Raw genomic sequence first — 27860 nt, 5'->3', positions numbered from 1 at the left:
AATAATCAGTGCTTTTTTCTGGGAGGGACGACGACGACGACACAGAGGTACGCATACCCCTAAACATTTTCTGAATCTTTGTACTTTTGTCCATTTACTGTATTTATTTTTTCCCGATCTGAACTATAAAATGGTGATTTTCTTGAGTCAAAATGAGAGTATCCCCTAAACATTTTTTTAGAAGAAAGCGATGATTACAGTACTAACAAACCAACAACCTAGCAAGGGGAATGAACACGTTGCCAGGGGAATTCCCCCGCGACGAGTCCTAACGTTCAGTGTCAGGTGTACGCGTGCATTCCTTCCGCTTTGTGTGTATTCACTACCCTCCACCCTCATGTCACGAGGAGCTTTGTCGGTGGAAGCCGCTTCCTCCTCTCCCCTGGTCTCCCGATCGCCACCCCCACCCAATACCCCCGGGGCCCCAGGAGCCGCCTTCGCCCCGCCTGTCCCTTCCTCCTCCTCCGCCGCCCTGGAGGGGAAGCCGGCCGGGGAGGAGGATGCTGGTGCTGATGCTGCCTCCTCGGGTGGGCAGGGCGAGAGCGGTCCAGGGCCGTGACGGGCGCCGGAGCCCCGGCGTTGCCAGGGGCAACCTTTGTGGCCTGCCTGCCGGCGGGCACACGAGCGGGCGGGCCCTCGGCAGAGGCTGGCGTCCCATTGGCCGGCGTGCCCGTGACGACACCGTCGCTCTCCCCGGAGGCCGGTAAAACGGCCGCCTCCTGCAGGGAGAAGCGCAGTTCTCCCGGGAGAAGAAAGAGCGGAGGGTCCGGACGAGGAAAGCACCGAAGCCCCCATCAGTCAGAATCCGACATGGAGAGAAGCGGAGATGAAAGGTCAGAATGATCCCGGTTGCGCTATATGTGGTATTATACACATATATGCACAAACACACATATATATTGCAATATATATAATATGTGGATTATGGAGTAAAACCGGGGAGATCGCGCCTGCACGTGGCTCTCCTTGGATCGGTTGCTTTGCAAAGGGTCAGGCGAGGTGGGGCGCGATCCCCCCATCTTTTCACCACCCTGCCTCCCCCCCCCCCCGAAGCCAGGAATTTAATAGCATGCCGCGTTTTCTACCTCGCATCTTTCTGTGTAGGGCTTTTCATTTTCTCTCTCCCTCCTCCCAGGGTCCTGCTCTCTTAGCGACGGCCCCGAAAGGTAGGGCGGTTTTAGTGTTATCCCACCCCCGTCCCATATTGTCGAAATAAGCTGAGGGGCTCCTTCAAGACGGGTAACAACGAAGCAGGGGAGTCCCTGATCTGCCAGCCTCGTGTCTCCTAGCGGTCAACTGGAGGTCCCCCTTTCTCCCTCCACTCCCCCCAATCCACTTTTGGGGGTTTTTCCAGATTTTTCCTTCCTTCCTCTCCTGGCATTTAGGGCTGTGGATTCTAGTGATGCCCCCACTGTCTGTGTTGGTGGGTGCTGGGGTGCCAACTTGAATAAAATTTTGGGGTGGGGGTGGCAAGCAAGCCCCACCACATATAATCGATAACAAGACACAGCGCGCGCGCACACACACACACACCCCATTTTAATGGCAGCAATGCCCATCAACTTGGGGGTGGGTGGACCCCGCAAATATTTTATTTGGGGGGGGGCAAAGGGACCTCAGTCCCTAGGAGTGGGCAGGGTGGGGGGTCTTGTAGGGAAGACCGAAGCTCGGACTATGGTTATGGTATTTGGGACACCTAGATGCCAAAGATGTTTGGGCCTGAAGCTCTTGGGACAGAGGAGCTGAAGGGGTCTTTTGTGTATACACAAGGGAGAGCTTGGACTGGTGGGGTCCAGTTGGGGGTCTGGAATAGGGATTTGTACTGAGAAATGGGATGAAGTGGGAGCTGATAGTTTACATAGTGTTTTAATAGGAATGCTTAGGGAGATTTGCACAGTTTTCCCTCACTCCAAAAAAAGTACTCCATCTCTCTCTCACACATACTCACACTCTTGCTTTCCTGTCTTTGCCCCACCCAGCCTACAAACTTCTCAGGTAGGTCTCCTCTTCTCACTTCTGTTTTCACAACAACCCTGACAGGTAGGTTAGGCTGAGAGATAGTGACTGAGCTCAAGGTAACCCTTCCCACCTGTGAGCTTTGTGACTGAGTGGGGGGATTTGAACCTGGCCGTCCCTGGTCCGCGTCCAATGCTCGAACCCTTAACAACAACCCTTTAAAGTAGGCTAAAATGATTTCCCTCCAGATTTCTGGGGGGTGAGGGAAAGAAGGGCTGAGATAGTGCTCAGTTTACTTAATTCCGCTGATTTCAAGGCTCAGGATTGATTGAATGGCATCTTCGTACTTTACACTATTAATAACTAGAGGGAAGGGTGAACAGGTCATGATCAAGAACACTAGTGCCTTTCTGAAGAGGAAAGGAAGTGGCTTTTTTACAGACACTGCATCTGGAAAGTGAGGTGTGGGTTTATAAAACGTCAGATCTAACTTGGGAAAGACCTGGACATAACACCGCTCGAAAATGAAATACTTTACAGCCTAGTTTCGTCATGACTCATGTTCCTCCAGCCATCTGCACTTCAAATGTTGTCTCATCTCACCCCCTGTGGTTTAGAAGCGTGGAGACTGCCTTTCCCCTTGTGGTTGTGGGGAAGCACTCTGCATGAGCTCTAAAGCACTGCTTCCCCCACATTCCAGGGCTGAGCTTTGCTATGGGAAAGTTGGATCTTATGGCCAAAGCCTGGGTGAAGTTTGATTCAATTCAGACTCTGGTTGTCCCAACCTCTGGAAGACAAATTTAAGGGGTTATCTTGCAGCAGTGGCTGGGGGTGGGGGCAGAGGTTCAGAGAGAGAAGCAGGTGAGAAATTGGATTTATGGGTTAGGAAGCAGGAAGGGTACATGACCTTCTCCCTGCAACTGTTGGCAACCTCTTGATTTCTCATTACTTCCATTTCTCTTACATCTCAGCTCATCTGTAAGTTCCTTACGCAGCCACACCTGTTTCCTTAAACGCCTTCCACTTTTTCTTTCAGAAGCAGAACGTCTGCACTGAATGGTTGTCAAGAACGACCATTTATTTTCTCTTTCATAAGTTCATTAGGAAAGTACACCAATGGCAAATTCAATAGTAGGCAAGCCTAGTGGTTTCCATATTGTTTAACTTGGTTTACCCAAATGAAAGTAAAATAAATAGGCTAATTCAGATCACTCTCTAGGGAAGAGGTAGCCAACATCTGCCACAGACAAAAAAACAACCCATCATCCCTGACCACTGACCATGCTGGCAGAGGCTGATAAAGGGTTGTAGTCCAAAACAGCTGGAGGGCACCACCTTGGCAACCCCTGCTGCAAGACATGAAAAAAAATATCAGGTGCAGACTTTGGCTACTGCCCTATGTACTGTATGTATGCTGCTTAGTATGGAAACATCTCATTGCGTTTCTCATTTCTCATTTCATTACAATGAAATCCACTGAAATCTAGCAACAGCAACATATTTTTTGGGTAGGTGGGTGGTGAGACCAGGGGGGAGAAACAGCTATGGTAATTCAGAGACAGCTCCCTTTCTTTGGTAGCAGAGCTGCTAAAGAGAGGGAGAGAATATATCTGGGTTGCAATATGGCAACTCTGCTTCCAGCTGTTCTTTTGAAACAGGGATGAGGAAACTGGTTCTTCAAATGTTGCTGGGCTATAGATCTCATTGTCCCTGGGCACTGACTGGGGCTGATGGGAGTTGTAGCCTAACAATGTTTGACGGGCAGCCAACTGATCTAGATAAAGACCACAGTGCTAAGAATGTAAGAACAACTATGGTGGGTTAGGTCAGGGGCCCAATCTAGGACCCCCTCCCTCCCGCCATTAGTTTCAGAAGTATTAATATCTCCAACTATGGAGGCAGAGCAAAGCCATCATAGCTGAGTGGCCATTGATAGCCTTGTGCATGCATTTGTCTAATCCAGGGGTCAGCAAATCTTTCCAGTAGGGGGCCAGTCCACTGTCCCTCAGACCTTGTGGGGGGCCGGAGTATTTTTTTTTAGGAAAAAAAAATGAACGAATTCCTATGCCCCACAAATAACTGAGAGATGCATTTTAAATAGAAGGACACATTCTACTCATGTAAAAACACGCGGATTCCCATACCGTCCTCAGGCCGGATTTAGAAGGCGATTGGGCCGAATCCGGCCCCCCGGGCCTTAGTTTGCCTCCCCATGGCTCTAATCCTCCTTCAAAGCCTTTCAAATTGGTGGCCATCACTGCCACTTTTAGAAGTGAGTTTCATAGTTTAAATGTGTGAAGAAGTACTTTACAGTGGTACCTCAGGTTAAGTACTTAATTCGTTCCGGAGGTCCTTTCTTAACCTGAAACTGTTCTTAACCTGAAGCACCACCTTAGGTAATGGGGCCTACTGCTGCTACCGCGCCACCAGAGCACGGTTTCTGTTCTCATCCTGAAGCAATGTTCTTAACCTGAGGTACTATTTTTGGGTTAGTGGAGTCTGTAACCTGAAACCTCTGTAACCTGAAGCATATGTAACCCGAGGTACCACTGTATTTCATCTGTCCTGAATCTTCCAGCCTTCAGCGTCATTGGAAGTTCTGGTGTTATGAGAGAGGCAGGACACATTTTCTACATTCACTTTCTCCATGCCACGTATAATTTTATAAACGTCGTATCATGTTGCCTTTTGCTCGCATTTTCTCTAAACTAAGAAGCTCCCCCAAGACTGCAACCTTTTCTCCCAGGAAATTTCCTCCTAAGACATTTCCTTAGGAACCCAATGACGTGGGAATTGGTCCCCATTGAACTGACTGGAAATGAACTCGCCTACAGGCATGTATAGAATTGCGCCATGAGGAGAGGCACACTTTAGTCCCGGGGGGGGGGGGTGGAGGGGACAAGTACGTTGTCATTTGCATGGAACCAAAGTGTGACTAATATAGCCTGGATCGTATGCAAAACGTACAGTTTGCATCATTTAGTGTTGGGGCCAGAATTTAGCACAGAGGATGCGACAGAAAGTTGTACGGTGTCAGTGTAAAATATTATCTGGATTGCACAACCTGGCTTACTTAAGAGGAGCTGACACAGTTCCACTGAAATTAGTGGGGGAAGCTAGTCATGATTAAGAGTCCTCTTGATTTGAAGGGATACTAAGTTCAACAATTTGTGCCAGAAACAAACCCAATAATCCATGGCTGAAGAGTCTTGCAAGATCCGTAAGCTTGCAACATTTTACGAGCAACCATTAGATAAGTAATAAATGTGAAGTTCTTCCATTGGAGAACAACATATTGCTGACTCAGTAAGGGCTGTTATTGTCCTACAAGGAAACAGATTATTGGACGCTCTGTCACCCTTTGGGGCAACTAGTTTAGTTTTCTTCTCTACCAGACATTGTTAATAAATAAGGAGACCTCATTTTCCTTTTGCACAACCTTCAATTCACTTCCAGAATGTCTTCAGTGAGTGAGGGTGGAGTGTTGGGTGAATGTACCGTTATTTATGGATTAACAGGTTTTCTACCCTGTTAGTCATAGTCGCTGAATAAGAAACCAGTTTTCTTTGGACTCTGCTTGGTAGGGCGAAGGTGATGGAAACTGCTGATCTGAGGGACCGGAAGGTGGGGTGTGTGTCTTTTCCAGGGGTGCTGTTTTGTAGAGTTTATATTATTGTAAGCTTGATCAGGGATGGCACACATGGGGAAAACAGAGGGGTTCAGCAAAAAGAATTTGGCCTCAGTATCTGGATGTGCCCTTTCCCCATAGCCTTTCCTGTGGTATATTCTTCAAAATGCCGCTACCAGTTCTTATTTTTTTGAGTGGTGATTCTTAAACATACAAGAAACAGCATAATGGAGTTTATGATTGTGCAGGAGGTCTGTGCAGTAGTCATTAAAGTGGAAACCTGTTTCTACAGCAGTAATTGTTGTTGTTTGTTGGCATCCGTCTGCAAGACAATGGAGGAGTGTGCCTTTGTGGGTGAAGTCAAATCAGTTGGAGAGTTGCAGTGCCTACAACTGTAGAGACCAATGCAGGAGAGACAAGTTTTGTTGCAGCTGGGGCAGATGAAGGCATCCGGTTGTGCTGCTACAGATGTGCCATGATGATCCTTCTTTCTGTGCTGCTCCCAGCAGTCATTTTTCCTCTGTGGAAACATGATCTGACTATCTGTCTCCAGGCCCTGTGGTTGTCTGCAAGGGTTTCCCACATGGTGGGGTTGATATTTCCACCCTTCCCTTCTGGTTTGCAGACATCTTTGTAACACACAGTTGATCTGCCTATAGGCCTAGTGCCTGAAGCCAGCCCCCTCCCCATAAAGCACATATTTGGGGCACATCCTGCCATCTTCCATTCTGTGGACATGACCAAGTCAGCGTAGCTGTCACTTGGATAGGAGTGCAGACATGGGAATGTGAGCTTGGAGGAGAACAACTTGACACGGAGCATGTGGAGGGCGTTGAGGTGTTGCTCCTTGACAGTTTTAAGTTACTTACAACTGACTTCCACAAAGCAGCATGCTCAACACACAAGCCTAGTAGATCTCCATCTTGGAGGCTTGCCTGGTTGAACAGACCCCTGTTGCTCCTTGAATGAATGTTCACACCACCTTCAGTTCAGCTGAAGGCATATGAGAGCCTTGGGGAGAGGAATATGCCAAAGAGAGTCAGGGCAAGAACACAGCCCTGTTTTACAACGCTGCTCTTTATAGGGAAGGCGTCTAAGGATCAACAGTCATACCGAACGGTGCCGTGCTTGTCCTCTTGGAAGGACGCAGTCATCTTGTGGACCTTTGGTGGGCATCCTATCTTGTGGAGCAGTGTAAGGGTCCTTTTTGGCTGATGAGGTCAAATGCCTTTGTAAGATCCACGAAGGCGACGCACAAGTGGCGCCCCTTCCCCCTGGCATTTCTCCTGCAGCTGACGCAGTGAGAAAATCCTGCCAACTGTGGACCTCTGAGCTCTAAATCTTCATTGTGACTTAGGTAGACCCTGCCAGCAAGTGACTGCAATCTGTTGAGAACTACGCAGGCACAGGCTTCCCCCACAGTATTCAGCAGGGAGATCCCGCGGTAGTTGTTACAGTCATTAAAGCGGAAACCTGTTTTGACAGCCGTTAATGCTGTGTAAACACAATGTGGGCAATGTATTGCTCATTATCTATCTGGTGTTTCTCCAGCACAAATCAGGCAGGGTTATATATATATTCCAGATAATTTTGAAAGGCAGTAACATTGTCCCTGCAAATAAAGAATTCTGAAATATGACTCATTTACACATTTGAAGGATTTTGAATATATTTGCTTCCTACTCATGTTAAATGCTACTTCTTGTTGTCATATGGGAGGGGCAAAGAATTATGCAGGTAATGGAAACACCACTCCCTTTTCCACAGAATCCTGCTCAGATCCTTGTCCACCTTCCCCTCCCAGCTTCTGAGATTTCACCTCTCTTGCCAATTAGCCTTGAGGACTAGAAACTTGCTGAGAGAGAGGGAGAGAGGAAATGGAAACAATTATTTTTCCAGCCTTCTCCACCTGGAACCAATTCCTTTCTGTTTGACAGGTTGCAGTTAGGAAATGGTACGTGTACATTCAACCTTGAGTGTGCAACTTCCTTGTTCCTTGTAGCTGTTGACTGACTAACCCATCGCTCTGATTGCAACCATGTTCATAGTAACCCTGTACGGTAGCAGTTTCTTACTGCACACTCATTTTATGCATTGTAAAATTAGAGGCTGAGAGATAATGATTGGCTCCATTGCATCTGATAAGAGCTGGAACTTGTGCCCATCAGTCTTTCTGGTGGATTGCGTTGGCTGCAGTCTTGCTTCCGCCTCACCTCCATCATTGCAGAGTCAATCACGTATGGTGTAGGAAGTTGCGTGTGAGTAGCCCATAGGCCTGAAAAGCCGTATTGGTGGGTGGGTGTGACCTGCTAGGTGCAGTTCTGACCGGATTCAGCAAAACAGTTCTTGTGTTCTTATGATTCCCTGGGATGCCCACTGTGGGCACAGGAACATTGTGTTTTCATTAGCAGGCAAAGGAGAACAGCCTTCTCCCAACCTGAAGCCCTACAGATGCTATTGAACAATACCTCCCATCACCCCTGACCACTGGCCACGCCAACGGCCCTTTGGTTTGATCTAGCTCTTACGACCTTTACAAGTGGGACCTGCAACAAAATTCTGCAGTACATTCTTAACCCTCTTCAGGGTGCCATCCATTCCCTTCTCCAGGATTCCGTAAGCTGTAAGACAGTCAAGTAGGCCAATTCCATCTTCCCTCCTCCCCAGTTCCTGTTTCCCAAATGACATTCAATATTATGTGGCTCAACCATGTTGTGCATTTCTGTATATCTTGGGCTTGCATGCTGATGCTACCTCCCTCTGGATTCTCCCGTGACCTGGGTTTGCTATTGGAGGGAACAATGGCTATTATTTGCTCATAAACTGGGTCCTCCTGGCATTCATCTCTTCTTGCTAAGAACAGGCTTGTTGGATTAGACCAAAGGTCCACCCATGCTCAGCATACTCTCACTGCCCTCCAACTATCCAAAGCAGACAATGAGGGCAGCAGGAGTGGTGCTGACGCAGAGATACAGCCTGTAACGCCAGCCCCGTTGGAGCAGGAACAATACCCCACGTTCCTGCTCCTTCCTGCTCAACTTGAAACCGGAGCATGACTAATGTCCTGGGCAAGGATGGCATTGCAGTTACAGTCATGGCGAAGGACTGCTTTGCTCCATTGAGCAAGCACGGGAAGCTTCCTGATCTGAGCATTCACATCCTCTCTCTGCTGTGCAATGGCACAATTTCCTGCTGGGCTCTCTGGCTTCCCCCTCCCCTTTCAATTGCATCACAGGCAGGCGGCCAACGAGGAGCTTCCCTGGCTCACACACCCCTCCTGCGGAGAGGCCAATCAGAAGCCAGAGATACTGCCGCAACCCCTTTCCTCCCCCTCCCTTCCAAGGCGAAATGATGATGCAAAGGCACTCGGATCTTGAGTCCTGATGTGAAGACATAACTTCCTGCAATTTCTTTTTGTTCTCTGACCCCACATTCCTCCCTAGTTTCCCTCCCCTTTCTGATGCCCTCAGTCTGAACCCACTGCCTCCTCTTTCTTCCCAGTGCTCTCGAGGCTTGTTCTGTAACCAGCCAAGCATGGATATTCCCATTTCCCCCATTCTGTAGAGACAGCCCCAGGCAACAAACTGAGCTACACGGGCCATTGATCTGACTCTTGCTATGGTTCTATGCCTTTGTGATGAGATTTCGGGAATGCCTTTTGGGGAAAAAAATGTTCCCAGCATGCTTGCTTCTTTTCCGCTGCCTCTCCAGAAATCTATTTTTTGCCCCTCCCCCCTACCTACCTCCAAAGAGGTTGGGGAGCCTTATGTGGCTCTCCCTCAATAATAATAATAATAATAATAATAATAATAATAATACCCAAGACCGGGCTCAGGGTGGCCAACACCAGGTATAAAAACAATTGATTAAAATACAACTTAAAAACAAGATTAAAATATAACATTAAAATGCAGCCTCATTTCAGTAGAAACTCAAATAAAAAACTTTTGGGGGGGATGAAAACATCAAATCTTCACCAAGGCCAACTATCCAGACTGGTCCTACGTGGGCCAGAAAAAAGCCAGGGAAGTCCCCAAATAGGAGTTCCATCACAGAAGGAGAAAGGAAAAGGGAAAGAGGGGGAGGGGGTCAACCTCACAACGACCCTGTAAAGTAGGCTACATTGGGAAAGAAAGAAAGAGTGTGTGAGCCTGGCTTAGGGTCCCCAGGGAGTTTTCCCCTGAGTGCGCCTGGCCACACTCACTGCTGGAAAGCGGCCCTTGACAGCTTTCCACTCGGGTAATCCAGCCCTCTGGTTGAACAAGAGCCCTGCTGTAACACAGCCTTCCTTTCTGCCATTGTGATTGGCAGCACACACTGGATCTCCTTCGTGCTTTCCCATCCAGGCACTGACCAGACCTGCTTAGCTTCAGCGAGATGAGACGGTGCCGTATGTTTATAGAGCATGTGCTGAGAATCAGACATAAAATGTTCCTGACTGGATTTGCAGCTGATTGGTAAGGTGCAGAGCCTGTTTGGTTTGCTGTGGCCCTTGCCCCCAAAGTCCAGGAACAGGCTGTTGTAAACAAGCAGGTGAAGGAGAGCTTTCTGTATTGTGTAAGGGACAAAGGGATATTGACTGTTGCTGTGGACGTGTGGGGTGAGGTCAGGTGTTTCCAGCATGTTTCGGTGGGTCCACCTGACTTGCTCACTGCGTGACCAGGAATGCACATTTGTGTGCTTTCATTTGGTTGTGTACTTTGAGATCTAACAGACCCCGGGATTTTCTGGGGAGCCCTTTAGGCTCTCTGGAGTAGTTTGGATTCATTCTGGCCACGCAACACGTCACCTGCTTCTGACTCCCTTCCAAAGAGGAGGCAATGACCCTGCAGTGTGGAGCAGAGTGTCCGGGCTTCAAGTTTGTGCGCAAAAGGGGCGGATCAGTCACGGCCGGCAGCCAGCCTCTGTCAGTTATTAATCTGGAAAGACACTGCGGAGGGAAGTTGAGTGATGAGCAGGTCTCTGTGTTGAACCAGCCCTGAGGTTAATGGGAAATCAGCTATGCCTAAACGGTGGGTGCAGAAGTCCTTGGGGTGCCCCCATCCCAAAGGCATACACCCATCGCCCCCTAGACCTCCCCTTCAGTGCTGGTCAAGGCATTAACTAACACACCTTAACTAGAGTTGACATTTGAAAAAAACGTGCTGGTCCATTTGGGCACCAGCTCCTGCTTTTGTCCATCTCTCCCCCTTGGTGATGCCTGAAGCAGGTTAGGACCATAGGAAAGGTAAAGGGTAAAGGTAAAGGGACCCCTGACCATTAGGTCCAGTCGTGGCCGACTCTGGGGTTGCGGTGCTCATTTCGCTTTATGGGCCAAGGGAGCCGGCGTGCAGCTTCCGGGTCATGTGGCCAGCATGACTAAGCCGCTTCTGGCAAACCAGAGCAGCGCACGGAAATGCCGTTTGCCTTCCCTATTTATCTATTTATCTACTTGCACTTTGACGTGCTTTCGAACTGCTAGGTTGGCAGGATCAGGGACCGAGCAACTGGAGCTCACCCCGTCGTGGGGATTCGAACTGCCGACCTTCTGATCAGCAAGTCCTAAGCTCTGTGGTTTAACCCACAGCACCACCCGTGACCCTTCGGACCATAGGAAGCTGCCTTCAAAACATTGGTCCATCTTGCACTGTCTACACACAGACTGGCAAGGGCTCTGCAGAATTTCAGACTTAGGGACATTCCTATCCCTGCTTGGAGATGCTGGGGATCAAACCTGTGACCTTATGCATGCAGAACAGATGCTCTACCACTGAGCCACCACTCTTTCCCTTTCTACAGCCTTTTTTTTTAAAAAAAAAGAGAGAGAAAAGCCCACCACCACATCCCGTAGCAGTGAATATCCTGCTGCTGCTCTGCAAGGCTAGCCCTGTTCTCTCCCCGCTCTGCTCTGCTAATCAGAGACACTTTGCACATGCTCAGAAACCCAAGGAAGCATATGATTTGGAAAGCTGGCTGCCAAGTAAATCCCTCCCCACCCCCAGCTTACTCATTCAAGCAAGAAGGACGGCCAATTCCTCCCTCTACCCACAAGCAGGGCACCTGTGTTTTTGGCAGGTGTTCAGCAGATGAAACTTTTTTCGGTTTGACTATGCCATTTCCATTATTTAGCTGAAACCCTGCCAGAAAATAAAACAGATTGACAGTCCTATGAGGAAGACAATAAACCAGAGTTACAAACTGTCATGGCCAGATAAGCGTTTATCCTTCTTCCTTTTTCTGTGTTTGCTTTAATCTGCCTTTATCCTCAAGGCTGCCCTATATTACCCTGATCTCATTACACGGCTGTGATGATCGGACATGGCTGTTCGGCGAGAGCCTGCTATCCTTCTGCATAGCTCACTGCAGCACGGTGGCTGACAGCGGGCCGTTCATTTCTGCAAAAGGGCGGGAAAATTATTCCCTTACCTAAAATGTTGGAGAAATTCTCCCAGTCAGTGTTTTGTAGACGGTAATGAACTAGATGGAGCAAGAGTCTAGACTCAGTGTAACACAACTTCCTTCCTATGTTCCCAAGCAACACAAAGCAGAGGAAGGTTTTTCCTCTCCTGAGACACTTCTGCCTCAGATGTGTTGCAGCCTCACCGTTTGTCAACAATTTTTTTTTTTTTAAATCTGCCTGTGCTCTTCTGCCTTTAACAGTGTGGCAGATCCTAAGCAGGTGATAACACTTAGCTCCCTGCCCTGAAATATGTCCAGTGCTGATTTCTCTGCAGATCAAACTGCCCTGAAAGGTACAAGGACAGTACAGACTTTCTTGTTGTCCCCCCACCAGTCAGTTTGTAAGCCGAAATGACAAGGATGATGGAGCTAACACACACAATTTTTACAGGTTCCTGGCACAAGTCTCTCTCTCTCCCCCCCCCCTCCCCAATACTCTGTGGTGTGTCAGCTGTTTAAACGGGTGGGAAAATGCTCTGCCCTTAGCAGGGGGAAGACATCAGTCACAAGACGTGATGAGCACAACTTTGCCCCCGCTACACCCCGGCCCGCCGGATTTCCTTTTGCAAAAGCCCAGCGCTGCTCCTGTACGTGATGTATCGTGAAAACATTGCAGACATCCTTTTTGAGAACTGTTTATGACTGTGTTAGGGACAGACATGAGAGCGGTGGGGGAAACGTAACATGCGGTTGGCAATCACTTCCTGTTGCACTCCTCCTTCCCCAGGTTTCTACATGAAAGCCGTGCTGCAAATCACTTTTCCGTTTATGGTTGCTGAGAAGGGCTTGTTGTTGTTGTTGTTACTGTACAAACCTATGAGTCAGCTGAGTTGAAGGTGCTGGACGTTTCCTTCGCTGCCTGTCAGGGATTCTCTAGCTGTGATTCCTCCACAGCAGTGGGTTGGACTTGGATGAAACCCTTTGGGTGTCCCTGACAATGGTTCTACGTGACTTTCTGCAAGTAGAGTCCATTCAGATTGGGCTCCTTTCATGCAACTCCACCAGCCGACTCCAGAGGAGAAGAAAAGGGAGCCCATCTAAGTAATACAGGGCAATCAGCTGGAAGAATAGCATACCCTTCAAGGGTCCTGGTTTTCCCAGGACATTCCTGGAATTGCAGAAGCTGTTCCCTGAAAAGTTAAAAAGAGTTGAGGAAGGGGGCACTTGCTATAAATAAAGGGTCTAGCTCTGCCCCTCTTATCAGGTGTCACCTGCAGTCTAAGTTCACACCGTACATTTAAAACTCTATCGTACCACTTTAACAGTCATAGCTCCCCCTCAAAGGATCCTGGGAATTGTATTTCGTTAAGGGTGCTGGGACCTGGAGCTCTTTGAGGGGTTAAACTACAGCTCCCAGGATTCTTTGGGGGAAGCCGTGACTGTTAAAATGCTATAAATGTGGTTGAAATATACGGTGTGACCTAAAATGGTTTGGCCCATCCTCAATAGTCTTTTTTTGCTGCGTGTGTGTGGATCAGGGTTCAGTTCTGCTTATTTGGGGGCTAAATGTCACTGTATGAGGCAGGTGTTCCTGCGCTGCTTGGCTTTCTAAGTGGGACAATAAGGCCGGCCTGTAATTTAAACCCCGTTTGAATACATCGAAATGGATACGTGTGTACAGAGCAGCTTAGATGGCCCCTAAATCCCATGTGGCTTTGCAGGAACATGTGAGAAGATCTGTTTGTGACCACGGGCAGAGCATCATTGTGGCCTCCTGGGACACATTGTTCATATTAAATTATAAAGAAAGGGGGAAATATCTCTGACCCACACTTAGTCATTGTCCCTTAACCACACACTCAATGTGGCTTCCAGGAGCCCCTGCCATGGATGTTCTGTTGGGTTGCCAATTTTTCTGTCTGGTTTCTGTGCCTTTAATAGTAACAAGAAGAAACATGCCGGGGAGGAGAGTTCTCCTGAGAAATCTGCCCGGGAATGTGGCCTGTGTCTGACCTTGCTTGATGAAATCTTGTTTGGAGAACTCCCGTCTGTTTTGGGGTTGTGTCCCTGCCTGAACCTGCTTCTTGCTCGAGATGCGTCAGGAATGCTGAGGATTCCAGGTTTTGGGTCAGGCAGGCAGGATTCCTGGGTCCTTCCTTCCCCAGCATGGTTTAGCAGTCAAACTTTCTTCCCAGGGAACCCTGGGAATTGTCTCTCTCTGAGAAGAAGAACAAGGGATCTTCTAACAGATCTCAGCACCCTTTGCCAACTACAGTTCCCAGGATTATTTTGGTGGGATCCATGACTATGCAAAGTGGTGTGACACTACTTTAAATGTGTAGTGGAGATGGGGCCCCAGATAATATAAAAAAACAAATAAATTATCATTACAGTTCATTAGGCCTCAAGTACAGCCATGTGTTTATTTCAGGTTTTTCTTTGCTGAGTGTCAGTGGGAAGTTTTGGCTGCGGCTGACTGTGGTTTGGGTGAGAATATCATTTGCCGTTAAAAAGGAATAGGAATATATATATATAGCAGGTCATAAGAGGCAGCAAAATAAAAGATTTTGAGTGTGTTTAGCCATTAGAGCAGTGGTGCTCTTGAGTTATCTGCAGAAGGGGAGCTTAGAACCTGAGACCTGACACAAAAAGGAAAGGGTTGGGGAGGAAAAAGGGAAAAAACCAAAACTCCAGGCACTGTTTCTTAATGACCAGCATTCCTGCAATAACCACCCAGAGCAGAGAGACTTTGAGGAGAAGAGGAGACAAAGGTTGCTGGTCCTTTTAGGAGGTGATACAGAGGCAGACTTTGGTCTTTCAAATTTCAGAGGCGCCCTGTGCAAGGATCTCTCTTGCCTGTGGGATTCCCCTTAGGAGGATGCTTGCCTGTGCTGTGAGATGCCCTTCACCTGCCTTCATAGGATGGTGCGAAGGGAAAACTTCAGTTACCCTCACAAAGAGACGGTAAATGCACAGGTGGAAGAAAGAAGCAGAGTCTTTCCAAGATCTGCACTGGGGCCAATGTGTGCCTTTAAAAACAAACAAAACAAAACTGGTTCATAAATGAGCGGCACCATTGTGTGCGTAGATGATGACGCAGTTAGTCTTTGGCAGGAGCCCCATGGAAGTCTGCCTCTTCAGAGAAAGGATCTTCCGCCATCCCTTAGGCTTCCCACTTTATTGGGCGTCCGCGGAGGGCAAAATATTTATACGAGATCTTGGGAGAAGCCAGAGGATAGCCACGGAGGGTGGCTTGCCAACCTGAGAAGTGTTTCTGCCCAAATAGTGCATTAACCTGCTGAGCAGAGACAGAAAAACATATTACTGTATAAAAGGCGCAACAGCGTCCTCAGGCAAGTCTGGCGCTGGGAGTTGTTAAGAGAAAGCTTTTTGTTTGCTTAGTCCTTTCATGCGATGCTCAAAGAATCAGTCACCTTGTCGTCGTCTTCTTCTTCTTCTCCTTCTCCTCCTCCTCCTTCTTCTTCTTCTTCTTCTTCTTCTTCTTCTTCTTCTTCTTCTTCTTCTTCTTCTTCTTCTTCTCTCTCTTTCTCTCTCTCTCTCTCTCTCTCTCTCTCTCTCTCTCTCTCTGTGCTGTTGTTCCCTGTTAGCTCAGTAAAGTTTTGGAGGGTGAATCCCTAAAACGACAACAAGATGGCATCCTAAGGGTTAGGGATACAGATTTCCCAAGCCAAGAAGGATCCCCAAAGAGGGTTGAAGCTTACAGTGAAAAGTGAGCGGGGCACCTGTCCTTTTTAGTTTGATAGGTGGTATGTATTATATTTATTTATTGCATTTTCTGGCCCAAGGATCTTTTCCCCCCCCATCGGCATCTCTCCCTGGAGACACCGTTCTTCTGAAGCAGCTGTGTGTGTTCTTGCTGCGGCTTTGTCCTAAGGCTTGGCGGGTGGTACTGAGAAGTCCTGCCAGCACCAAAAAGGCATTTAAATAGGTTTAAGCAAGCAGATTAGGAGGTGACGTCAAGGAGCAAGGCACGTGGATTTTCCCTTGTCTTTGAACCCTTTTGCCCAGGCTCCCTGGTCCTTTGACACAGCTCCACGACCCTTGTAGGTTTCAGGAGGGTCTTTCCTCATTTTTGGTTCTGTTTAAGTGGCTTCCTGGCCCAGCTGCTGCCAGGGGCTGGAGGTAGAAACCCAGGTCTCTTCCCTTGGCCTTAGGCTCAGGTTGCCAGGATTGGGCCCAGAGAGAATCCTAGTATGTTTCCAGTGCTGTGGAGAAGGGAGTAAGTTGTGGAGAAGGGAGATCTTTTCCATCACCACAGGTGATTTCCACCCTGTATGCACACAGAAAGGCATGGAAGTTCCCTTTTCTTATGCAGATGTTCAGGATCCCTAGAAGGGAAAATCAGTGGTTCGGAATTGTGGTCCTCAAATTTTATGCCATAATTAAAATGTAAGGTGCCGCAAGGCTTTTTTATTTTGCTGCAAAGGCCGTAACTGCTCTGAGGAGGGTGCCCAAAGTGTTGTTTGTGTGGCTGGGACAGATTTGAACCTGTGGCCCTCCAGAAATTGTTGGACTCCAGCTCCCATCAACTCCAGCTAGCTTGACCATTGGGCAGGGAGGGCCACAGGTTCTCTGCTGAGAATTGGTGTGTCACAAGCACGGAGCCCCACTCCCCCCTGGGAAACGTCAGCCGATGCAGCCAAAATGTTCCCCCGGAGGTTAAAATTCAGGGAAGGTTTATCTTTGGAGAGTTCTGTTTGCAGGTTGTCTCCTGCAATGGAAAGCTACAAAGGAAATTGCAACCTGGCCGGTTTGCCAACTGGAATTTTTTCAAAGCTATTGTGGCGCAGCTTAATTTGCAGGAATGGCCTGAGGGGAAGGGCGTTGGCATCGGCAGAGGAAGATGTGATTTGCGTGGAGTTTCATTGGCATATTTGGAAGAGGCTGGCACTGCCAGCTAAAATGGAACTCCCTTTAGATTATGGTATGGCAGCCCAAGATCTACATTTGGATCAGAGGAAGGAACTGTATATTCTCCAAAAAGTGGGGACTATTTGGTGGGTGTTGCCAAGGGCGCCACCAAATTCGCAAAGGGGACATGAGGAACGATAGAAGCACTGGGCATTCTTGAGAGTTGTTTGGGTTTTATTTTTGAAATGGAGTTTGGGAGGACAGTCGCAGAAAACTTTGTGAAAAGGATATCTGAAAGCAAACGGTAAACTTGCAAGTAAATTGATCAATGGTGTTTTTCATTTTTGAAAGCCAAGGTGGCCCGGTGGCTGGAACTGTGAGCCATGGTGTCTCGAATTCAAATTGCACACCAATACGAGAGCTGGAACAATGTAGTGGTTATGACTTTTGAATGAGGAGGGCTGGGGAGACCCGAGTTGATATTTTCTCAGCAGAGCCTACCCCACAGGGCTGTTGTGCAGTATGTGTGTATCTGGCCAGTTGTGGCATTCTGTCTTCCTCTGACGAAGGATGGGATGCAAAGATAGTATGTCAATCCATAAAAAAAAATTGGTCTTCAGCCATGCCCAACTTGGTGCCCTCTGGGTGTTTTGTATGTGGTGATAAATATTGTTCTACCTTCTATTGGAAGGATCCCTAGAGTTGTGTAGGCGAGGTGCCTCAAGCATGCAGTATGCAAATGGATTATGAATTAATGCAAATGCAGATTAATAATTAACAATAGGAATTGTTTGTTTTGTGTTTCTCCCATGGAAAAGGAATAATTTTGAAGGGGGCACCAGTTAATTTATTTTACTTCACTTTATCTCTTTCCCCCAGTGCCGGATTTACGTATAAGCTAAACAAGCTATTATAGCTTAGGGCCCCCACTCTCTTGGGGCCCCCCAAAAAAATTGAAGGAAAAAAAGCTGGATATACATTTCCAAAATAAAGATAAAAAACAAATAAAATAAAACCTACATACAGCAACAGTGTTTTGTGTTGTATAGGCTCATATTTTGTTAGGTGCAAATGGCTTTAGATAACTATTAGGTCCATAAATTACCATATAGCATATATTCAACACAAAAAAACAGCGACAATTTGTTGTGGACAAAGGACAGCTGGACATATAAAGGGCCCCATTACCTTCAGTAGCTTAGGGCCTCATCAAACCTAAATCTGGCCCTGCTTTCCCCCCAAGAGCTTAGTGCAGCGTGTACATCCTTTTCCTCCTGACCCATTCCACTTTATCCTCACAACAACCCTGCAAAGGTAGGGCAGACTGAGAGTTAGTGACTGGCCCAAGGGGACCCGATAAGCTGCATGGCTGATGTTTGTGCTTGGCAAAGCTTCAGGATTAATCTGTTTCTACTTTTTGTGTGTATTTAGTTGCTGCCCCCTAGTGGCATGAAGTCTGCCCTGCATACCCAGCCCTGCCAACCATGTGCATATGTGCATCTCTTTTTCTCAGGTACACGTATGAAGACTGCAAGCGGACGGCCGACTGGCTGCTGTCCCACACCAAGCTGCGGCCCAGGGTCGCCATCATCTGCGGCTCGGGCCTCGGAGGGCTGGCTGACCTCCTGAAGGATCAAGTGGCCTTTGAGTATGGCAAAATTCCCAACTTCCCTGAGAGCACAGGTAAAAATGCCACAAAACCACAGAACCAGGGATGGGGTCAGATGTACTGTACGGCAGCCACTAGGGGGTGCTGGTAAGCAGCAGCTGGAGGATGCGCTACTGTACAGCACAGTGGCCAGTAGGGGGCAGCAGCGAGTCCTTTAACACTTTGCTTGCCTCATTCCAGTTGTCGGCCATGCCGGAAGGTTGGTGTTTGGGAGCCTCAGTGGAACTCCGAGCGTGGTGATGCAAGGCCGCTTCCACATGTACGAAGGGTACCCCCTCTGGAAGGTGAGTCGCTACACAGAGCTGCAAACCTTTCGAAACTCGAGAGGTGTCCAGCTGATTACAATTCCAGGAGTGGGATAGTTAGTAGTAATGGACAGTGATAAAGAAGATAGTGCCTCTGAGCCTATGCAAAGTTCCTCTTCGTCTTCACTGGCCCAACACATCTGGGAATGGGATGACAGGTGAAGACGGTTCCACAAAATTCAGCCAAAATTTAGCCTCATCAATCCCTGTTTCATGGTTCCTTGGGCATGTGCAGAGTGCAGGGGGATCTGAGAGCTGAAGGGGAAGAGTTTTGGCTTAGGACTGGGTGTAAGGTCTGATTTCAAATCCCCGCTCAGCTGAGTGACTTTGAGCCAGTGATGGCCTCATCCTAGCCCGCCTTGCAGGGCTGTTGTGTGAGAATTCCATTGAATGCAGGAGGGCTGGCACTGCCCGGCAGCGTCTTCCCCTGACATCACAGTATTGGGCTTGAGGAACTCAGCAGAGAAGAATGCGGATGAAGCTAGAAATTTTTGTGTGTATGTATATTAATGCTTTATTAGAATTTCATTTATAAAAAGAAAGAATGATAAAAAAAGAAAAGCGTGAATGAAAATAGAAATAAAAGAAAAATACAGTGGTGCCTCGCAAGACGAAATTAATTCGTTCCGCAAGTTTTTTCGTCTAGCGAATTTTTCATCTTGTGAAGCATGAAATCCCATAGGAATGCATTGAAATTCAATTAATGTGTTCCTATGGTCAAAAAAAGTCCAAACAAAGCCAAATTTGGTACAACAAGAGTTTATTAAGTGCTCTTTAAAGTCACACATACTGTAAAGAGCATTTCAAAAATTGAAGGAACAATAAATTAAGTTTCTAAACATGACAGAAAAACATTTAAAAATCAACAAAGTGTACAGTACATTTTCTAAGACTCTGGGGGACAACTCGAAGAAGGTTCCTTTTCCACTCTTTGCTTCTTGCTGAAGAACCCCCTCCTCAACTGTTCCCCCAGCCACCCACCACACAAAAATTCAAATCCAGAATTTTTTTTAAAAAACAGCAGAGTGGCCCAATGGTCACAGAAAATCATAAAAATGCAGAAAAAACCACACAAGCTTCCAGATTCTTGCAAACCCCTCCCCAACACCAAGTCCTTGAATTCCAAACACTCCAACCCAAAATCCAACCCCCCCAATTTTTTTTTAAAAGTTTAACTTACCAAATGGCTGCAAAAGAAGTTTTGGAAAAGCTTAAAAAATCACCAAAGTCTTCAAAAACCTCAAAAAAGGCTACCACATGAGTTGCTCCTCGAAGTCAAATCACAACTGTATTAACGGTGTTAAGAAAAAGGAAACAAACTTGCAAGACGTTTTCGTTTTTCGTCTTGCGAAGCAAGCCCATAGGGAAATTCGTCTTGCAAAGCAGCTCAAAAAACACAAAACCCTTTCGTCTAGCGAGTTTTTTGTCTTGTGAGGCATTCGTCTTGCGGGGCACCACTGTACTCAATACCATTTCCATTCATTAATATACAGATATGTATAATTATCCTAGTACAAATATCTTTATCAATAACCTAATACATTCTGTGTAAGGTTGTTCCAAATATCACATTTATCCAAAGAAAGTCTGTGTCTATATGCAGTCCGTACATAAGTTGCTAGAATTTGTTGGTCCCCGCCCGTCACTGACTCCAGCTCCACCTACTGTACAGGCCCCAATGGGCACCAGCCATGGCTGGTCCCAAAGTGCCCTTCTACCTCTCCTGAGTGCTGCTTCTGTCCCTCCCTCCCAGGTGACCTTCCCGGTCCGGATCTTCCGTCTGCTCGGCGTGGAGACCCTCATTGTCACCAACGCGGCTGGGGGGCTCAACCCCGAATACAAAGTTGGTGACATCATGGTGATTCGCGACCACATCAACATGCCGGGCTTTGCTGGGCAGAACCCCCTGGTGGGGCCGAATGACGACAGGTAAGGTGGGGCTCTTGTCCTTCCTCTGTGAGGTTGGCCCCAGTAGACTCTAGAGCAGTGTTTCCCAACGTCGGGTCTCCAGCTGATTTCGGACTACAATTCCCATCATTCCTGACACTGGTCTTGCTAGCTTAGGGATGATGGGAGTTGTATTCCAAAAACAGCTGGAGACCAAAGGTTGGGAAAAACTGCTCTAGAGGCTCCCTTTCCCTCTATTATGGTGGTTGTGGAGAACTTGAGAGCCTCCCAATGCTGCTGGACTCCAACTCCCAGCAGCCTCCAACCAGCATGGCCCACGGCCAGGGATCATGGGAGCTGAAGTCCAGCAATATCTGGAGCCTTGCAGGTTGCCCACCCTTCCCTTCATAGCAACATGGGGGAGGGGGTGGTCCTCCAAGTCCATCTGTTTGAGCTTCCCTCCCAGAGGATGGGCTTTTAACTCGCCCAGCGCTGCTCCCGCTCACAACAAGTCAGGCTGTTTGGGAGGCAGCATAGCCCAATGGGTAGAGCTCATGCTCTCATGCAGGAAATTCTAGGCTCAGTCCCCAGCTGCTGTGCACAGTGGTTGGCTGCTGTGACAACAAGATGGTGGACTAGATGGGCCATTGGCTTGATCCAGCAGGCTCCAGTTATTATTATTTTTTAAAATAATTTTTGGGTTAACTGGCCAATCACATCAAATTAAATCATATCACATAAATTCCGAATTACAAAGCCGAATTTTAAATTTTGTTGGGGGGACCCATATTTCAAGACCCGAAGGGGGATTCTGATCATCTTCTTGCTGCTGCGTTAATGTCCCAATCAGTCCAAATCGGTCCAAACAAAGTTCATAGTTCTATCCCATCTTATCTTGCTGTTTCCACATCACATCTTGTTCATATATTTTCTCTTTTTTCTTTATGATCTCTTCTGATAGTCTCCTTAAGCCGATAAACACCAATAGTAATAATAGTCCTGTGTGAATTTTCCGTTCTTCCAATCCTCAAATCGAGATGGTTTCCATATATCGTCTCCTTCATAGATAACATCACTCTTTCCATCATAGTCTCGTAAAACTGTCGCTCTTAAGTCCCACTGAGGAGTTTAACCCACAATAAATAAACAGCTCTATTTCTCTCTTTCTCCTCCCAGACTCAAGACCTCCGACAGAACTTCCCAATATGGCGACAGCATTTTTAACTGCGTCATTCCCAAGCTCTTACACATTCCACGCTCTTCTTAAAACGTGCTTTGGTTCGAAAGTTTATGTCCACACAGCCTTAAATCCACAGCTTAAGTCCTTAAAACGACATTTCTGACTCATGAGGGGAGGGGATTCTTGTTTAATCACATAGGGAAAGAAGGAAGAGCAGGCTCCAGTTATTTTTTTAATGTTCCTTCTCCTCCCTCCCCTCGTCCACAGGTTTGGGGTACGTTTCCCGGCCATGTCGGATGCCTACAACGAAGACTTGAGGAAACTGGCCCACACGGTCGCGTCGGAGATGGGCTGCTCCGGGTCGGTGCGCGAGGGAGTCTATTGCGCCTTGGGGGGTCCCAACTACGAGACCATCGCCGAATGCCGCTTCCTTCAGCGCCTGGGCGCTGACGCCGTGGGTCAGTTGGGGGCAGAGCGAAAAGGGCTTTGGGGGGGGGAGAAGATGTACGTTGTGCCATTTTGAAAGGAGGCATTCTCTGGCACCGCATGCTGTTGGCTGCCTCTAACATGGGGTAAAGGTAAAGGGACCCCTGACCATTAGGTCCAGTTGTGGCCGACTCTGGGGTTGTGGCGCTCATCTCGCTTTATTGGCCGAGGGAGCAGGCGTACAGCTTCCAGGTCATGTGGACAGCATGACTAAGCCACTTCTGGTAAACCAGTGCAGCGCACGGAAACGCCGTTTACCTTCCTGCACTTTGATGTGCTTTCGAACTGCTAGGTTGGCAGGAGCAGGGACCAAGCAACAGGAGCTCACCCCGTCGTGGGGATTCTAACCACTGACCTTCTGATTGGCAAGTCCTAGGCTCTGTGGTTTAACCCACAGCGCCACCCATGTCCCATGGGGTAGCAGAGCCTATACTTGTGTTTGCCGTGGGCAACCATTTCCATGACCCCCTTACCCATGAAACAGGCAGCAATTAAGCAGGTGCAGTTTTACTTGGAGCTGCAGCAAATGGTGTGGGAAAGCCCTCTCTAGGGTGGGGCTGTGCAGAGCGCAAGTTGGGGTGAGCTGGCATGACCTAATGCACCCACATATTTAAATCCCCCCCTGATGTTGTTGGACTACAGTTCCCGTCATCCCTGACCAACCTGCCAGGGGGCTGATGCAACCTGCAATCCAATAACATCAGGAGGGCCACTGGGTGCCTGCCTCTGATGCAAGACCCCTGAGTTTTTTCACTCCAACCCAGGGGTGGGGAACTTCAGGCCTGGGAGCCGTATGCGGCCCTCAGGCCTCTCAATGTGGCCCTCAGAACTCTGCCCAGATGCAATTGCGGCCCTCTGGCTGAAAATTATTTTCTTCCCCCTGCTCTAACTTCTCAACCCCCCACTTTATTTCCACCTCAGGCATGAGCACCGTCCCCGAGGTGATCGTTGCCCGCCATTCCGGCATGCGCGTCTTCGGTTTCTCCCTCATCACGAACAAGGCCGTCCTCGACTACGAGAGCACGGAGAAGGCCAACCACGCCGAAGTGCTGGAGGCCAGCCGCCAGAGTGCCCGCACCCTCGAGAAACTGGTCTCCCTGATGGTGCAGCGCATTGAGCGCAACAACAACTTGGCCTAGTGGCGCAGTTTGCGCTGGCCCCCTGCCGATCTCTCGCCAGCAACGTCTTGCCAAGTGGGAGACCACACCCCGCTTGCTGTCTTGTGACGGAGGATTGTGCGCGGACCAGGCGGGGAAAGCATGATGACTGCCCCGTCCTCCCTGCCCCCCGAAATATTCTTCCTTTGTCGAATCCTGCTGCTGAGTCCTCTACTGTCCAGACGGTAGTTGGAAACATCGTTCCGCCGCAGTACCTTGACCGTCTCTGGCCGCCCGAGGGCTGCGCCTCTGTTTGTGTTTCTGATCTCTAGCCTCTGAGACGGTGCCGGTCCATCTTTGTGTGTTTGAGTGTGAGTCTTTCTCTCGTCTCTCCCCTCGTATTTCAGGATTTTGTGTACAAGCTCTTAGGTTTCCCTCCTCGTAATCCCTGCCAGGGCGGGAATAAGGTTGCCAGTTCCGGTCGTCTTTGATCTTACGGGCCTCTTACTAATTTACCTCTTTCATGGCACTTCGCTTTTTAAAGGTTGAGTTACAGAGAGCGGGCTTCTGAAACCCTGAAAGCTTCCGTTTCAAAATGGCCGCTCTCTCGTCAGCAGGTTCCTCAGGTAGAACCTAGCTAATACTGTGCTGCTCGCTTGATCGTGAAGGCCAGGATTTCAGTCCCTTGGATGTCAGGATGCTCACTTTGCCTTGAGGCGTCCTTTGTAGGATTTCTGGTTGAACTCGATGGGCCTTTGGCCTGACCCTGCAGGCTCTTAAGTTTGCTAGGAAATGGCGTCTTTGTCCCCCTCAGAGATCAGTACTTCCCCTCAGATCAAGCAATGGCCATTTCTCCTTCCAGAATATGTGTGTGTTTGTGTCTTCATTTAGTCCCCTTGTTCGTCTGTTTGAAGACTCTTTGCCTCTCCATAACTGTTGCCTCTTCTCGGCTTCCTCTAGAAGGGCTTTATGGATGGAGATGGTAAGGAACTTTTGTTCACTCGGAACACATTAAGGGGCAACCGGTCTTGCTTTGCCCCCAAACATATCAGCCCCAAAGGTGGCTAACGTTTGGACTCTCAATATCCAATGAATTACTCATCTGCGCACAATAAACCACCAAGGCCTCAATCTCACAAAGAGCAGCAGATTGGGGTAGCAAGCTTGTGTTTGGATCAGCTTCAAACGGCAGGTGCACAGCTGACACGACAGAATGCCCCTCCATGCGTAAACAATCCCTGCATGTGGAAAGCTAGCTCATCATGGAGTTAGCCGGCCTAGAATCCTGACCTGCTAGTTTTCTATATGCAATGATATTTTTTATTTTTTATTAGTTTGCACAGAGGAGCATTCAGTGACGGAAGCCTGAAACAGCTTTGCCACCTCTATCCCTTTGTGACAAGTTACTCCCAAGGTCCTGCAGTCTCTGTGCCCATCTCCAGCCTCTTTTAAACAAAAATATTATTAAGTGAACAGAGTTGGTTTTATGTTGCCACCCCTCTAGGAACCAAAGGAGCAACATTGTATGTGCTTCTCTGTCAACTCCAAAACCCAACAAACATTCCCATCTGGGTTTCCTCTGAAAGTGGCCAGTGGTAGTGTGGGAATGGATGATTGATTTCCTGCTATGACCCATGGGATTGACCCATGGATATTCCCCCCCCCAAAAAAAATCATTCTTTGGTGGAGAACATGGTTGGACCATTGCAAGCCTGCTGCAAGCGATGGGGTTCTGAGACCAGTCTCCGAACACTGGACATTTTGGCCTTTGAGACAAACCAGCTTCTAATCTAGAGGGTGACAATGTCACACACACACACACACACACACACACACACACACACACACATGTTCTTTTGGTGCTGGGATCAAGGATCCTCCTGGTCGCTGGCCGCCTCCATGCTGAGGAATCAGAGTACTTGTGAATGTATACTGTAGCCCCCTGGTAAGTCTGAATTTGGCTGCATTCAGAGCTTTGCTTGTGCCTTGCCACACAGATTTGTGGCAGCTTGGTGTTAGTGAAGGCGATCCCTTTATCTCTCCTTTCGCGTTCCAGGCCGGAGTGGTCCTCATTTTGGGCCTGATGTTATTCACATCTCAGTGACACCAGAGCAGTTTTTAAATTGGAGCGGATGACTAGAGGGCTTCGTAGTGCGGCTTGTGAGGGGTGTGTGTGAGTGAGCGAACAAACAAACAAAGGCTTAGTGCTAACTCCACAGAGGCCAGAATAAATCACTTACGCTCTCCACTCCTGCCAAGACTTGCCCAGGGCCCTTTTGGCAATAGCTTTGCTGCCTTGGCACAGTAGTGAACACCCCAGCTGCTGTTTCTGGTTTGAGAGAGAGTTGTTCCCGTAGCAGGAGTCAATTGCTTTCCTGTATTGCTTCCTGTATATGGTGTACTCCAGATGTTTTGGACTACAACTCCCATCATCCCCGGCCAGCACAGGCTGATGGGATTTGTAGTTGGCAAAAGTAAATTTGCATACTCGGTGTGGGGAATCTGTTGGCCTCCAGATGCTCTTGGACTACAACTCCCATCATCCCTGACCATTTGAACTAGGACTGGGTGGGGAGGAGCTGGAGTTTGACGACATCTGGAGAGCCATAGGTTCCCATATGCCTGGTTTTGGTGAACTTTACCCGACACCACAGAATTTTCGCAGCATGGAACCTTTCATCCAGTTTGGATGAAACCTTTCATCCAGTTTGGATGATTTGTCGGGCCTCATTTTGTCCTGTCCATTATTTCCGGTGGGTCTACTCTGAGTAGGACTAACGCCAGATCCCAACCCTCCCATCTCACGTCAAATTCCTGTTTTAAGGCCCAGATGAAAAGTTGCCCACAGCCCTCGGTCCTGCAGAGCAGAAGCCAGCACAGATGAGCTTTTGGTATCTTACATCTCTGCATGTGGGCTGCTTTAAAAGTTGGTTTCACTGGCCCTGTGTTAATCTGGGAGCTGTCCAATCCCGGATGGGCTTGATTTCCACATAAAGCGATACATGAACTCAGGTACAGCTGCTGTCCTGCTTTGCTGACTGCGCTCAATACTTCCTTCCTGGTTTCTGCTTGAAAGGCCTCTTCCTTGTCTCTCTCTTTTTAATTATTTTATTAGCAATATCAGTCCACGGACCAGGAAACTGCCCCCCTAAACCCTGTAGATGCTTGATGAGGCAAAGAGGAACTCTGGTATGAAGGACACAATGATTTATATCCGTTCATCGGCTCTGAAGGATTGGAAATGATATATAAATATATCTATATATTTTTGTAGAGCATTCTGCACTTTCTTTGTTTTATTTAAATGAATGAATGAATGGGCCTCCCTGTTTTAATTATTAAAACGACGTGAGTAAATAATAAAAGCTGGAATGAACAGATCTGACGTGCCTGGCTTTGTGCTTTTTTGTTGGATCAATTCACTGTGGGCAGCCCTGCAGTAAGACGGACGGAAGGAGAATCTCGCACCAAGTTTTCACAAATTGAGTCACCTACCTTGAGGAATAGGGAATCTTATACACAAGAAGTTGGCCAAATGTGAAGCTGGGATAAAGTACACCAGATCCAGACTCCATTCAGGAGACAGGGCTATTGTTGTTTTATTTTTATTAGGTATCTTGTGGTTTTATATACTGCCCTGAGACCCCCGGGTATAGGTCGGTATATAAATTCTAATAATAATAATAATAATAATAATGCTGCTGGCTGAGCTGGCGGAAGCCTGGCAGAGGTCAAACAAGAGTTTGAGTAAAGGGACCCCTGACCCTAATGGTCCAGTTGTGACCGACTCTGGGGTTGCGGCGCTCATCTCGCTTTATTGGCCAAGGGAGCCGGCGTACAGCTTCTGAGTCATGTGGCCAGCATGACTAAGCCACTTCTGGCGAACCAGAGCAGTGCACGGAAATGCCGTTTACCTTCACGCCGGAGTGGTACCTATTTATCTACTTGCATTTTTATGTGCTTTCGAACTGCTAGGTTGGCAGGAGCAGGGACCGAGCAACGGGAGCTCACGCCGTCGCAGGGATTCAAACCGCCGACCTTCTGATTGGCAAGTCCTAGGCTCTGTGGTTTAACCCACAGCGCCACCTGCATCGCCTGAGTTGGAGTTAGGCCACCCTTTTTTCCAGCTTACCTTGCACCATGGTAACAAGTCACATGACCATGCTAAATGGGCTTAGGATCTGGTCTAAGTCCTCCGTGCCACATCCAGTTTAAAATCCACCAGCCTTGGCTCAGCCAGCTGGATCTCAGTTCAGCCAGGATATGCCTAGCTGTGTGCCAGGAACCACTTGGCTCAGCTGGAGATCCACTGGATCATCTCATCCTGGTAGATCTTGGTTTTCTAGGTTTTCTCCCTAGATTTATTCCCCTCTACTTCATGGTGGATTTGAGATCTCTCTAT

The 27860-nt window shown here is 48.2% G+C and overlaps 1 protein-coding gene across 1 annotated transcript; it reads left to right on the top strand.

The window, feature by feature from the left end:
• The first annotated feature begins 688 nt into the window (after positions 1–688).
• On the top strand, positions 689–26838 carry PNP (purine nucleoside phosphorylase). The gene is made up of 6 exons (XM_081165947.1): positions 689–833; positions 18348–18517; positions 18684–18787; positions 20562–20737; positions 22143–22333; positions 23283–26838. The coding sequence occupies exons 1-6, from the start codon at positions 811–813 to the stop codon at positions 23498–23500; spliced, it is 882 nt and encodes a 293-aa protein (XP_081022073.1). The 5' UTR covers positions 689–810; the 3' UTR covers positions 23501–26838.
• The last annotated feature ends 1022 nt before the right edge of the window (positions 26839–27860 follow it).

This window comes from Podarcis bocagei (genome assembly GCF_964188305.1).
Source record: "Podarcis bocagei genome assembly, chromosome: 13".
Lineage (NCBI taxonomy): Eukaryota > Metazoa > Chordata > Lepidosauria > Squamata > Lacertidae > Podarcis > Podarcis bocagei.
Note: the sequence above shows the minus strand (reverse complement) of the source record. Positions and strands in the feature narration are given on the sequence as shown.